The following is a 13,548-nucleotide window of genomic DNA, read 5'->3' on the forward strand; positions in this document are numbered from 1 at the left end:
ACGGGTGATCAGCTTGATAAAGGAATCAGCCAGGCAACTGGACAACTTCACAGGAAATATGTAATTTTGTATATCAATCAGGACTAGGATTCGAATCCGGAGCTCCCACCTAAGGTGGACAAGCCGCATTAAAAGCTACTGAGATTTAATGCAAAGCAGTATAAGTGCACCCTTATACTCTATATCTGATTACATACACCCTAGACTAGCCACTAGACTGATAATAAAGAATTTGTCATAAAATTTCTTTTTTTGTATTTTTTCTCTTATTCTATGTGATCGTGAAAAATGCAAGTCTATTTTAAAGATTTTCGCAGAGAACTGGTTGTAATATTAGGATACAGACTGGCTACATTCACAATTTTAAAAATAAAAATGAAATATATATAAATATATCATAGTCTAGGAGCTAGTCTACACGTAAGCCGTTTACGTTGGGTGCCAATGTAACAGACTGGCTATGTTTCAGCACTGACCATGACAGGAAATAGGATGCCATTCCTACAACCCTCTAAAAAGCAGACACTCTACCGTGTTACTATAAAAGCTAGTTCTACCGCAAGGCAGCACAAGAACACATATAGAATTTTACACAACAAATTATAAGAATCGGGTGTGCCTAGAATCGAACGTAGATGACCCATTTTAACTTAATATGGTAATCTTAAATGCTGTGGTTTACTCTTTTACAAAAAAAACATAATATTGAGCCGTGCCATGAGAAAACCAACATAGTGGCTTTGCGACCAGCAGGTTCCAGACCAGCCTGCGCATCCACGCTTTTGGTCGGATCCATCTTTTTTGGTTTCAAAGAATATAGCAAATTAAAAAACTGTTAGCGAATAGCATGGGGTCCTGACCCGACTGCGCGAATGGCAGGCTGGTCTGGATCCATTTCTGGTCGCAAAGCCACTATGTTGGTTTTCTCATGGCGCGGCTCATATATAAAGCAATCACACAGTTGCATGACTTCTCATATTTATTTTTCTTCATAAAACTGTTAAGCAGCAATTACAAAACAGGTAACACTCACTGTTGAGCGTTTTAAACACTGACTTAATGTTACATCTAATTTAACCTTTTATAGGTAATTAATATTTATAACATTTAGAACACCGTTTCTAAACACTCCATATAAAAATGATTTTTCTAAATATAAAAAATGTTTGCTATTAGATAACAATACTGCAGACACTATTTGGCAACTTTTATAAGCTTCTAGAAAAATACATGCTTATTTAACAGCCTGGTTTACAGGGAAGTAAAGGTTTAACCATCCATTATTATGATAATACTCATACAATATCAAATTAAATAAGAGAGCCATGATGACCTTAAGTCGCTCAAATGAGTATCACTCTGAAATGAGTACCATTTCTCATTCTGAATGTCACAAAAATACAATTTACATTATAATAATGTATGTACACCATTCTCACACCTGATTTAGTTGAAAAATATCTTCAAGCTGATGTTAATAAAAAAAAATCATCCGTTGTACCTTAGTTTAATTTTTATATCAAGTATTCTTGGCCTTTGACGAGGGACTCTATGTCTTGCATGAAACATGTGGTCTTGTTATGATGAATGTGTGTTCCAATTTATTTGAACATAAATCCATGTTTAAACATGTTCTGGATGGACACAAGAGGTTTCATTGAGTTTAAGAATACTAATCACGTTTTAAGTATGATTTGACCTTGCGACCTTGTTTAAAAACAAAGGTGACCAAGTTTACAAACTTTCAACAAAAGACCTTTTTTATCACATTTAAATGGGACTCTGGAGTGTAAATAGGATTTTCCATGATTTCACATTGACCCAGATTTTCACCCCATATGACCCAATTTTAAATGTGACCTAGATGATGTAAAGACATTCATTCTGACCAGATTTCATGTTGATCAACAAAACATGTGACCTCTTGAGTGTCAACAAGGTTTCCAAAGATTAGTTTTATTGAACCTAGACAACACAGTTAATATAAGACAGCTGGCCTAGATAATATTAAGACTTACATTCAAGATTTACTGAGGCAAACGTTCTGAACATGTTTCAGTAAAATTGGTAAAAAACTATGACCTCTAGGGTGTTAACAATAAAATTGTTGATAGAACAAAACAATGAATATGGACACGTTCACAACAGCTCACCTCAAGCTTTCTTATCAGTGCACAGTTGGGTTAAAAAGTAAAGTATACATTGGATTTCTTATAAACCATTACCGGAACAAAATAAACAAGAGCTGTCACAGGAGACCACGCGCTCGACTATTTCAATGCCGGATAGTGAAACATCTGAGGAAGCTGGACTGTCACTGTCACTGAAGTGTTTAATGATGAAGATATTGCACAATAGCTCGAGTCTGTGTCAAAAATATTAAGTAATAAGAGAGATAGATCAAGTGTATTAAAACACTAAATAAGTATAAATCTAAGCAAAAAGGAGCATAGTTCATAAAATTTTGGTGCCAGAGTTATGCACCTTGTGTCATATGATGTGGAACAACTAGTTCAAGCCTGAATCAAACCCATTTAGTAATAACTGAGATATAGTGAAAATGCATCAAAATTAACATTAAATTCTAAGTAATAGGGGGCATAATTCATGAAAAATTGGTGTCAGAGTTATGCACCTTGTGTCATATGATGTGGGTGATAAGGTGGAACAAGTTTGAATCAAATCCATTTAGTTATAACTGAGATAGAGTGAAAGTGCATCAAATTTTTAACCTGAAATTTTAAATCGAAAGAGGAAATAATTCATGAATTATTGGTGCAAGAGTTATGCACCTTGTGCCATATGATGTGAGTGATGATGTTGAACAATTATTTTAAGTTTGGATCAAATCCATTTAGATATAACTGAGATAGAGTGAAAGTGCACTAAAACTTTAACCTGAAATTTCAATTAAAAAGGGGGCATAATTCATGAAAAATTGGTGTCATAGTTATGCACCTTGTGTCATATGATGTGGGTGATGATATGTAACAATTATTTTAAGTTTGAATCAAATCCATTTAGTTATAACTGAGATATTGTGAAAGTGCACCAAAACTTTAACCTGAAATTCTATGTAAAAAGGGGGGATAATTCATGAAATATTGGTGTGAGGTTATGGCCCTTAAAGCCAGAAAGATGTGGGTTTATGTGAGGATTAACTATTTAAAATCTGTCAAGTAATTACAGAGATAAGGAGAAAAAAGAGAAAGTGTAAAAAAACTTTAATCAAAGTGGGGACGCGGAAAGACGCCGACGCCAGGGTGAGTAGGATAGCTCTCCATATACTTCGTATAGTCAAGCTCAAAACCATATTACCAGAACAAATTAAAACCGTGCGTTCTCCAAAGAAAGACAACTTCCCTACCAAAAAAAAAAAAAAAAAAAAAAAAACCCACAAAAAAACAACAACAAAAACAGTGAGAACCAGGGAAAATTCTTACACAATGCTTACAATGGAAATACTGATCATAAATACAATGTAGTATTTACACATACTATATTCATAGCCTACAACTGGTTACAGTATCAAATAACATAGAAATTATTATGTCAGTATTTTTGTGTTCAATTTAATACCATTTCTTCATTATCGCTGTCACAAATAAACAATAAATGCGCCGCGCCATGTGAAAACCAACATAGTGCATTTGCAACCAGCATGGATACAGACCAACCTGCGCATCCGCGCAGTCTGGTCAGGATCCATGCTGTTCGCTAATGGTTTTTCAAACTGCCATAGGATTTGAAAGCTAACAGCCAGTGCAGTCTGGTCTGGATCCATGCTGGTCGCAAACGCATGGCGGGGGCTCAAATTGTGATGGTCAGCCTTCTTTACCTACTTTTTTACATTCTGCATATCAATCTACAAAATGCATTACATTCAATTATGAAACAACTTGCACAAGTGAAAAAGTATGTAGATAAATGACTAGAGATGAGAGATTAATTTTTTTTGGTAATTAATATTCTTCTGATATGCTTGAAATGTAACTCACAGCAACGTGCAAAGTTTTACCGTTTTCAGAAGATTTCAGCTTGTTAACCTTAAGCCTGCAGTCCGCAAGTGATTTTGCCAATTATTAAGGGGGGATTAATATTCGTGAATTTCATGGTTTGTGCAATCCATAAAATTAAATCCAAATGAACAAATAAACTTCTCTTTTACTTTGTCTTTACATCTGATTTAAAACTACGAAATCACGTCCCCAAGAAACTGCATTTTTGGATGAAACCACAAAACTTTTATAATTTTATTCCAAAAAATGTATTTATTCAAAATTAAAAGGGCTCGCTGCCTGATTTAGGAGATGAACTACCTGAATTTTATAAAAATCTTATTATGAGTGAAGCCACTTCTTCCAAAATATGCAGTCCTAACAAAGTCAGTTTTAGCTCTATTCAAATCAATCTGTCGTACATTTGTGTATGCTTTTCACATGTGCAGAGGTTAAATAACTTATTTACACAAGCATAATATTGTCTGACACCTGGTCCAGAGAAGTTGAAGAACCCTTTAAGGTCCATAATCAACAAAAAATAAACAGATTTATAACACCTCTAACAAATCATTCAAATGTAAGTTAAGTGAGATCTTTCATTACAATTAAGGTATTAACAGGCATCAGAATAATGTAAAAACAAGAGGGCCATGAAGGCCCTGTATCGCTCACCTGACCTATTGACCTAAAGATCATCAAGATAGTAAGTGTTTCATTAAGATATGGTCATTAATGTGGCCTCTAAAGTGTTAACTAACTTTTCCTTTGATTTGACCTGGTGACCTAGTTTTTGACCCCATATGACTCAGATTCGAACTTGACCCAAAGATCGTCAAGATTAACATTCTGACTAAGTTTCATGAAGATACAGTCATAAATGTGGCCTCCAGAGTGTTAACAAGCTTTTCCTTTGATTTGACCCAGTGACCTAGTTTTTGACCCCACATGACCCATATTTGAACATGACCTATAGATCATCAAGATTAACTTTCTGACACAGTTTCGTTAAGACATGGTCATAAATGTGGCCTCTACAGTGTTAACTAGCTTTTCCTTTGATTTGACCTGGTGACCAAGTTTTTGACCCTTCATGACCCAGATTCAAACTGGACTTGAAGATCATCATGATTAACATTCTGATCAAGATTCATGAAGATACAGTCATAAATGTGGCCTCTACAGTGTTAACAAGGTTTTCCTTTGATTTGACCTGGTGACCTAGTTTTTGACCCCAGATGACCCAAAATCAAATTTATCCAAGATTTTATTGAGGGTAACATTCTGACCAAGTTTCATTAAGATTGGGCCAACATTGTGACCTCTAGAGTGTTAACAAGCTTTTCTTTTGATTTGACCTGGTGACCTAGTTTTTAATCCCAGATGACCCAATATCAAACTCGTCCAAGATTTTATTGAGGGTAACATTCTGACCAAGTTTCATTAAGATTGGGTCAAAATTGTGATCTCTAGAGTGTTAACAAGCTTTTCCTTTCATTTGACCCGGTGACCTAGTTTTTGACCCCAGATGACCCAATATCGAACTCATCCAAGATTTTATTAAGGGTAACATTCTGACCAAGTTTCATAATGACTGGGCCAAAATTGTGACCTCTGGAGTGTTAACAAGCTTTCCTTTGATTTGACCTGGTGACCTATGTCCAGATGACCCAATATCAAACTCGTCCAAGATTTTTTATGAGGGTAACATTCTGACCAAGTTCCATTAAGATTAGGCCAAAATTGTGACCTCTAGAGTGTTAACAGTCAAATTGTTGACAACGGATGACGGACGGACGGACGACTGACAACGGACACAGGGCGATCACAAAAGCTCACCTTGAGCACTTCGTGCTCAGGTGAGCTAAAAACCCTCAAAAATCAATCACCAGTTTTTGTCCAAAATCAAATAAAAATAAACTTATATATTTAAAAATTTACCATTTTTTTGACATCTGATTTGTAAACAAAATGTGTTGTACACAATGTGTAGAGTGTGCAAGTCTTAACAAAGCATCTGATCTGCTCTGTTCTGTTCATTAATAGATAGGAGTCCATATAATAAATTCAGCTGCATATTCTAGTATGTTAACTTGTCTTTAACATGAAAAAAGCAAAAATCACCACCAAATCCAAGGTGAATGTTAGGTATCATATCTCCATGTAATACAAATTTAATTCAAATGATTCATAACCATTTCCTCCTCTTCATTGCACGAACTGGAACTAGTATCATCATCATCATCATCATCTTCTGTTTCCGTTTCTGTATCTGTTAGTTCATTGTCAACAAAATCATTTATATTTTCCAAATTAACTGTTTTTCTTTTCTCTTCTGAATTATGATCACTAATTGACTGGTGGCAAAGTGGGCACGAGTCTTTTACATACAGCCATTTTCTCAAACAACAACCATGGAAGAAATGTCCACATTCTGTAATTCGCGCAGAATTCAATGCCTGGAAACATATGGCACATACGTCATTATGCTGAGAAAGTTGGTCTGCAGTTGCTTCGGGTAGTGATTCGATCTTGTGAACTGCTTCACGGCGCAGGAGAAATGTTTTCCAGCCACTTTGTAGCCTCTGCCACACGTTAAAGTAACAATGAATGATTAATATGCCAGAATTTATCCAGCTCCATTCCGAATATAATGATTCTTTGATTCCGAAGCAGACGACAAACACTGCGACTACGAATTCCAAGACCCTTACTGTCGACCTTATGTAGTAAACAACATCGTCCAGTCTTTCCCACGTCTCTGTTCTAAACGTATCATACAGAAATAACCAGTAGATCAACAAAGACCCAATCACTTGAACGGATGTCAATATGCAGCTTGAAATAATTATCATCAACCAAAAGTCAAGACTAAAGTACTGACAGATCGCGTAAGTCATGTACAATGGTACAACCCAGAGTACCGTACACAAAGCTAACACACGTAAATGTTTACTCAGACTGCGACTGTGCGAAGCACTCAACACGAGTAAAATTGGGTCAGTTATTTCATACATCGATTGCACCAACGACGACACCACAATGAAGAGCAATACACTCATCAGAAATGCGCGCTCCAGAGGTTTCAGGTCCAGTAACCCAGTCTGTAGTGCGATCAGCATCATTGTAAAGCCTTCCGTCCAACCTCGTAACAAATCATTGTCTTGTACCAAGCCATCCCATCCTAGAAGGAATACTTTGGTCAGTGTCAGTACATAGTATGACAAGTAGGATATTGCTATACACAGTGCAAACAGACTGACTGGTGTCGCACAACACTCGCCCATTGCTGCCAAAAGGAACAATACAAGCCCATCTGTGGATATATTTTTTGATTTGAAGAATACGAATATCTGAGAAGAAAATAAACACATCCAAAAGATTAGTAACTGAATAGGCAACATCACAGCATGCCAGTAGGTTATTATCACGGGAATCCAGCCAACTGCCGACACAGTTTCTCGCACCTGTTCTATACCGTCTCTTAGCACTCGCAACCCTGAACCAAATGTGTTAAATGTATAAAACAATGTCATTATTACAGTAAATATCACACTAAAATTATGCACTGCATGTAAATCCCTAACAGGCAGCCCAGATAATCTGGCTACGATCGGAAGGGTAAACACAAGTAGCGTGTATTTTGTCCAATCTTTAATATCGATTAGATAAGCTGTAACCGTAGCAATGGCACATTGAGCACATAGATGTAATACCATCCTCTGTGCCACATTGTAGTCCCGCAGCGCAGCAAAGAGTCCGCTTTTAACTTCCACGCCACTGTTTTCCTCTACTTTTATGTATACATCTGACAGATAATACGCTCCATAAATCATTCCAATGCTTATAATGTACATGTATGTCATGACCAGCTTTTCAAGAGGAATTGTAGCAAGCGCCAGAGCAACCAATACAACTGAAACAGAAAAGAAAAAGATTACAGGCACATCCTTTATCAGGTCCAGGAAAGTTTGTTTGTTTTGTGTGTAGCGCTGTTTTTCAACAGTATTTCCATTATGTAACAGTGGGCATTTCATCTTACTAGAGTTCCTGGATTCTGTACCAGTACAAACCGGTTAACCTCTCTCCCAAGTGACTGCAAACTTTTCTGCAATTGAATCAGAGGAGGAGGACAAATGATTTCAGACAAAATGTCTTTTATCCAATCGTCATAGAGAACAAACACCTTGGCTGCACAGGGACTGAATTCACCTGTAACCCCATGATAATGTAGATCTGATCTTTTGCTATTAAGATTAGCAGACGGTTATGGTCCATGGAAGACTGCAAACTAAACTGGCTAAACTAATGATAGAAATTTGTTTGCCATTATCTAAATGTTTGTTTGTTTTGGGTTTATCGCCGTTTTTCAACAGTATTTCAGTCATGTAACGGCGGGCAGTTAACCTAACCAGTGTTCCTGGATTCTGTACCATTACAAACCTGTTCTCTGCAAGTAACTGCCAACTTCCCCACTTGAATCAGGGGTGGAGGACTAATAATTTCAGACACAATGTTGTTTATCAAATAGTCACAGAGAACATACGCCCTGCCCAAGGGACGCTCTACCTACTGAGCTAAGCAGGCGGGCTTTATCTAAAATGATTAACATTTAAAACAAGTGGGCCATGATGGCCCTGTATCGCTCACCTGAGTACTATTGCTCAAAATGATATGATCAATTTTTGACATAGAGCACATTGGCATACATCAGGATAAACATTTTCTTGTAACAGTTCCTTTTGACCTAGTCAGGGCCAATTTCCGTACCAAGTTTGAGGGTCCTAGGCTCAAATGCTGCATTTTTGTACTAACATGACTATTCCTTACCCTGGAAGACTTAAATACCGTTTAAAACAAATCTCATTAGATACTGCTGAGATATATTTGTTTACATAAAATAAAGGGAGGTAATTTGTCATAAATTCAGTCAAAAGTTATCTACCCTGATTGTCCAAGTCCATCTGACGGCACAAATGATATTTCAAATCAGTATCTTCATTGGTTACTGAGATACATGTACACCCATTTAAATTTGAAACAAATGGAGGTATTTTGACATAAAATCAGTCCATAGCTACCTATCCTGATTGCCTCAGTCCAACTTAAGACAATAATGAAATTTCAAATGAGCTCTATCAATATTTACCGAGATAAATCCATTTTTATTAAAATCAGGGGAGGTAATCATGCATTGCTATATGCATGTAGAAGATACAGAGTACAAGCCTACACAACAATATATTAGTAAAGTATTCATATCTATAAATGTTCAATCAAGAGTTATCTAATATGACTATTTCTTACCATGGAAGACATAAATAACGTTTCAAACCAATCTCATTAGAAGCTGCTAAAGTGTATTCATTTAGATAAAAAATAAAGGGAGGTAATTTGTCATAAATTCAGTCAATATGTATCTTCACTGATTGTCCAAGTCCATCTGTTGACATAAATGAAATTTCAGATCAGTATCTTTATCAGTTACGGAGATATACCCATTTTAATTTGAAATAAAGGGAGGTAATTTGACATAAATCAGTCCACAGTTATCTACCCTGATTGTCTCTGTCCAACTAATGACAATAATGAAATTTCAAATAAGTCCTATACTTACTGATATAAATCCATTTTGATTACAATCAGGGGAGGTAATCAGATATAAAATAACTCTAGAACCTACGATTGGATCTGACAGATTCGTCACGGAATCCAAGATTTATTGTTGTTGAAGATATTTTGGAAGTCTGTATCAAATCAAACCATAAATGAAGTCTCTATATGGCTGCAAAAGCCAAAATAGCAAATTTTGGACCTTTAAGGGGCCATAATTCTGGAACCCATGAAGGAATCTGGCCAGTTTAAGAAAGGAACCAAGATCTTGTGGTGATATAAGTTGTGTGTGTGCAAGTTTGGTTAAAATCAAATCATAAATGAAGCTGCTATTGTGCAGACAAGGTCAAAATAGCTAATTTTGCCCTTTCAGGGGCCATAACTCTGGAACCCATTAAGGGATCTGGTTGGTTCAAGAAAGGAATCGAGATCTTATGGTGACACAAGTTTTGTGCAAGTTTGATTGAATTCAAATCATAAATGAAGCTGCTATTGTGCTGACAAGGTCAAAATAGCTAATTCTGGCCCTTTCAGGGGCCATCACTCTGGAACCCATAATGAAATTTGGCCAGTTCAAGATAGGAACCAAGATCTTATGGTGATACAAGTTGTGTGCAACTTTGGTTAAAATAAAATAATAAATGAAGCTGCTATTGTGTAGACAAGGTCAAAATAGCTAATTCTGACCCTTCCAGGGACCATAACTCTTGAACCCATAAAGGAATCTTGCCAGTTCAAGAAAGGAACCAAGATCTTATGGTGATACAAGTTTTGTGCAAGTTTGGTAAAAATCAAATCATAAATAAAGCTGCTATTGTGCAGACAATGTCAAAATAGCTAATTTTGGCCCTTTCAGGGACCATAACTCTGGAACCCATATTGGGATCTGGCCAGTTCAAGAAAGGAACCAAGATCTTATGGTGATACAAGTTGTGGGCAAGTTTGGTTAAAATAAAATCATAAATGAAACCACTATCGTGCAGACAAGAAATTTTTGACGGACGCACGGACGGACGCACAGACGACAGACGAAGAGTGATCACAAAAGCTCACCTTGTCACTATGTGACAGGTGAGCTAAAAACAGAATAATAAATTAAGTTCCGAAATATCTACAAGTACAACAAATTCTCTTAATGTAAATAACCCTTTATGATGACATGAACTGTAGCTGTTATTAATAGGCCGGAAAAAGTGCTAAGGGGTTAAAGACTGACCCCAATGTTTTTTCTTTGAACATCTGTTTTTTTTTTCAGTTAAAAAAACTTGTTTTCTATTTGGTCAGAAGTGAATGCCAGTATTTGGGATATTTTATCTTACATTAGTGACAAATGCCCCCGAAGCTAGCCCAAGAATGCTGCAGTTGTCTGCGCAAAATATGCCAGAATAGTTAAAGTATGAATCATTTTGTGATCTTGACCTTCACCTGAGAGACCAGGGTCATAAGCACAACACACCTCAATATGGTACCATTTGTGTCAAATTTTTTTCAAATCCCTCGATAAATGGCAGAGTTATGGACAAGACAAGAAACAGACCATGTTAACCTTTGACTTCTAAGTGTGACCTTGACCTTGGAGCTTAGGATCTGGGTCTTGTGCATGACATGTCTTCTTATAGGCAACATTTATACCAAGTAATTTTAAAATCCAATCATCGATGGCAGTGTTATGGACCGGACAAGAAACAGGCCATGTTAGCCTTTAACCTCTAAGTGTGACCTTGACCTTAGACCTAGGGGTCTTGATCTTGCACATGACACGTTGTCTCATTATGGGGTTCCCATCATTTATGCCAAGTAATTTCAAAATCCCTAGATGAAACAGACCCTGTTAACCTTTGACTTCTAAGTGACCTTGGAGCTAGGGGTTTGAGTCTTGCGCATGACACATTTCTCATTATGGTAAACACATAAATGCCAAGTTATTTCAAAATCCCTTCATGGATGGCAGAGCCATGGCCGGACACGTAACAGACCCTGTTAACCTTTGACATCTAAGTACGAGTCTATGACCTTGACCTTGGAGCTAGGGGTCTGGGTCTTTAGCATGCCACGTCACCTCATTATGGTGAACGTTTATAAATGCCAAGTTATTTCAAAATCCCTTTATAGATGGCAGAGTTTCAGCCCAAACAAGAATTTACAAGGATGCACGCACACACGCGGACTGACAGTGCAGCCTTCGGGGGCATAAAAATCAATTTCAGGCCAAAGAAAATATTATAGGATCAGGGTTCAATTTTAGGGTTGATTATGTGACCTTAACAGTAAACTTACTACTGTAGTAGACACAGTAAGCTATGGCTACAACATCTTCTGTTGTATTCTGGAGAGCGACATCTGGGTCCGACTTGTACCAGGCTTCCAGTATAAACAGTGCTGGTACCCTCAGTATGATGCTAACAGCTGACTCTATATACTCCCTCGGAATATTGAACCTTATCACTTTCATCTTTGTTCTTGTGTCACCTGTAAACAGAGTAAAATTCAAATAAAAAAATATACTCTTACTGTCTGACAGGTTACTGAATAAGTTTTTGAAAAACATCTGAACCTCTTTGCCCTCTTTTTATTTTACAAATTATGGGTTCTAAGGCACTTTGATGCTCGTCTGATGGTGCAACAGGGGCATTGCAAAATGACTTAGAACTGCTAATACATTGTTCCAGAATCATTATGAATTGACCGGTTCTCTCATTCTGAACTGATTACAACTTTGGACATGTAAAACTGTTTTATGTTTTGTACAATGGTTACTCTACCATCTAAAAGACCTAAAACAATCTATTGCATTTATAATCATTGTGTAAACCGGAGGATTAGGCCTATATTATACATATCATGCCTCATGGTTCAATAATTAGACTTCCTCAAAATTGTGCTGGATTACCACCTTCTCTGCACACTCTCCTGTATTTCCTAGTATTGCTTCTAATTTGTTTGACTACATATACCAAACCTGAATTACCATTTACACAGCTCTTTCCCTGAATTATGTTACAAATCAAAAGGTGTTGATTAAATCAACACCTGTGGAGAGTTTAAAATAATTTATAAATTGTCTTACAATGAAACTAATGACTTACTCTCAAAATATAATAGTAAACAACATTAACATAGAAAAAAGTTTAATCTTGATTAAGGAGTCACAGTTGATCCATTGATTAAACTGACACTATATATTACCCTGAAATTAAGGGTACCATATACATGATATAATTGACAGAATTATGGCCAGTAAAGTAACAGATAGGTAAAGTAACAGCTATCTTCATAAATGCCCTAACAACCTACCAAAAAATTAAATCTCATATATCAAAAATATTTCACATTATCTTCAATATAGTAAAAATTGGTGACCAGTGAAACTTTTCCTGAAAGTCTAGACTAGGTGGGGTGAAAAGTCTTGGGAGGAAAAGTCTTGGGGGTGAAAAGTCTTGGGAGGAAAAGTCCGCTATAGCCTAAACTAAAACACTGTATTGTTGTAGTTAGATTCGCAGTGGTTTGAAATAAGGGTTTCCCGATCGAAATACTCTGTATCATCTTGTGATTGGGCTGATGTAAAGTTGTGGTGCCATATGTCAATATGAATTCCAGACTTTTCGGGAAACCCTTATTTCAAACCACCCAAATTATTCGATCGTTTAGAACTGACAAGACTGAAGTCACTTGTCGAAGTCTGAAAAGTTATCCATTTCCATGATTTTGTTACCTGAACGGGTAAAGATAAAATAATCTGTAATCTACGTGTCTTCGTGTTCATACTAAACACACTTTGAAGTGAAGAACATTTATTTTAAGATAACGAAGATAGAACACATTTATCATTAAAAGTCACATAGTAAACAAAACTGGTATACTTGATTCTCAGTTCTGAATGCTGAGCCAATCGAGCTGTCACGTGACTCTGTGCGTGTGTTCGGCACATGTTTACCTT

At 36.6% G+C, this 13,548-nt stretch overlaps 1 protein-coding gene across 1 annotated transcript; it reads right to left on the minus strand.

Annotated features, from left to right (window-relative positions):
• Window positions 1-3,420: 3,420 nt before the first annotated feature.
• Window positions 3,421-13,482, minus strand: LOC123547440 (RING finger protein 145-like). Its single transcript, XM_045334558.2, has 3 exons — window positions 13,324-13,482; window positions 11,889-12,080; window positions 3,421-7,914 (listed from the first exon to the last, which is right to left on the minus strand). Exons 2-3 carry the CDS (start codon window positions 12,061-12,063, stop codon window positions 6,173-6,175), a joined length of 1,917 nt encoding a protein of 638 aa, XP_045190493.2. The 5' UTR covers window positions 12,064-12,080; window positions 13,324-13,482; the 3' UTR covers window positions 3,421-6,172.
• Between the last annotated feature and the right edge of the window lie 66 nt (window positions 13,483-13,548).

Source organism: Mercenaria mercenaria, chromosome 9 (assembly GCF_021730395.1).
Source record: "Mercenaria mercenaria strain notata chromosome 9, MADL_Memer_1, whole genome shotgun sequence".
Classification (NCBI taxonomy): Eukaryota; Metazoa; Mollusca; class Bivalvia; order Venerida; family Veneridae; genus Mercenaria; species Mercenaria mercenaria.

Bases quoted from the DNA above. Each gene is read 5' to 3' on its own strand.
- LOC123547440 (XM_045334558.2), bottom strand. From the start codon at position 12,063: ATGAAAGTGATAAGGTTCAATATTCCGAGGGAGTATATAGAGTCAGCT. The intron at 7,915-11,888 runs GTAAGTTTACTG...TTTCTGTTTCAG, and splicing joins TTACTGTGTCTACTACAGTA to TTGTATTGGTTGCTCTGGCG.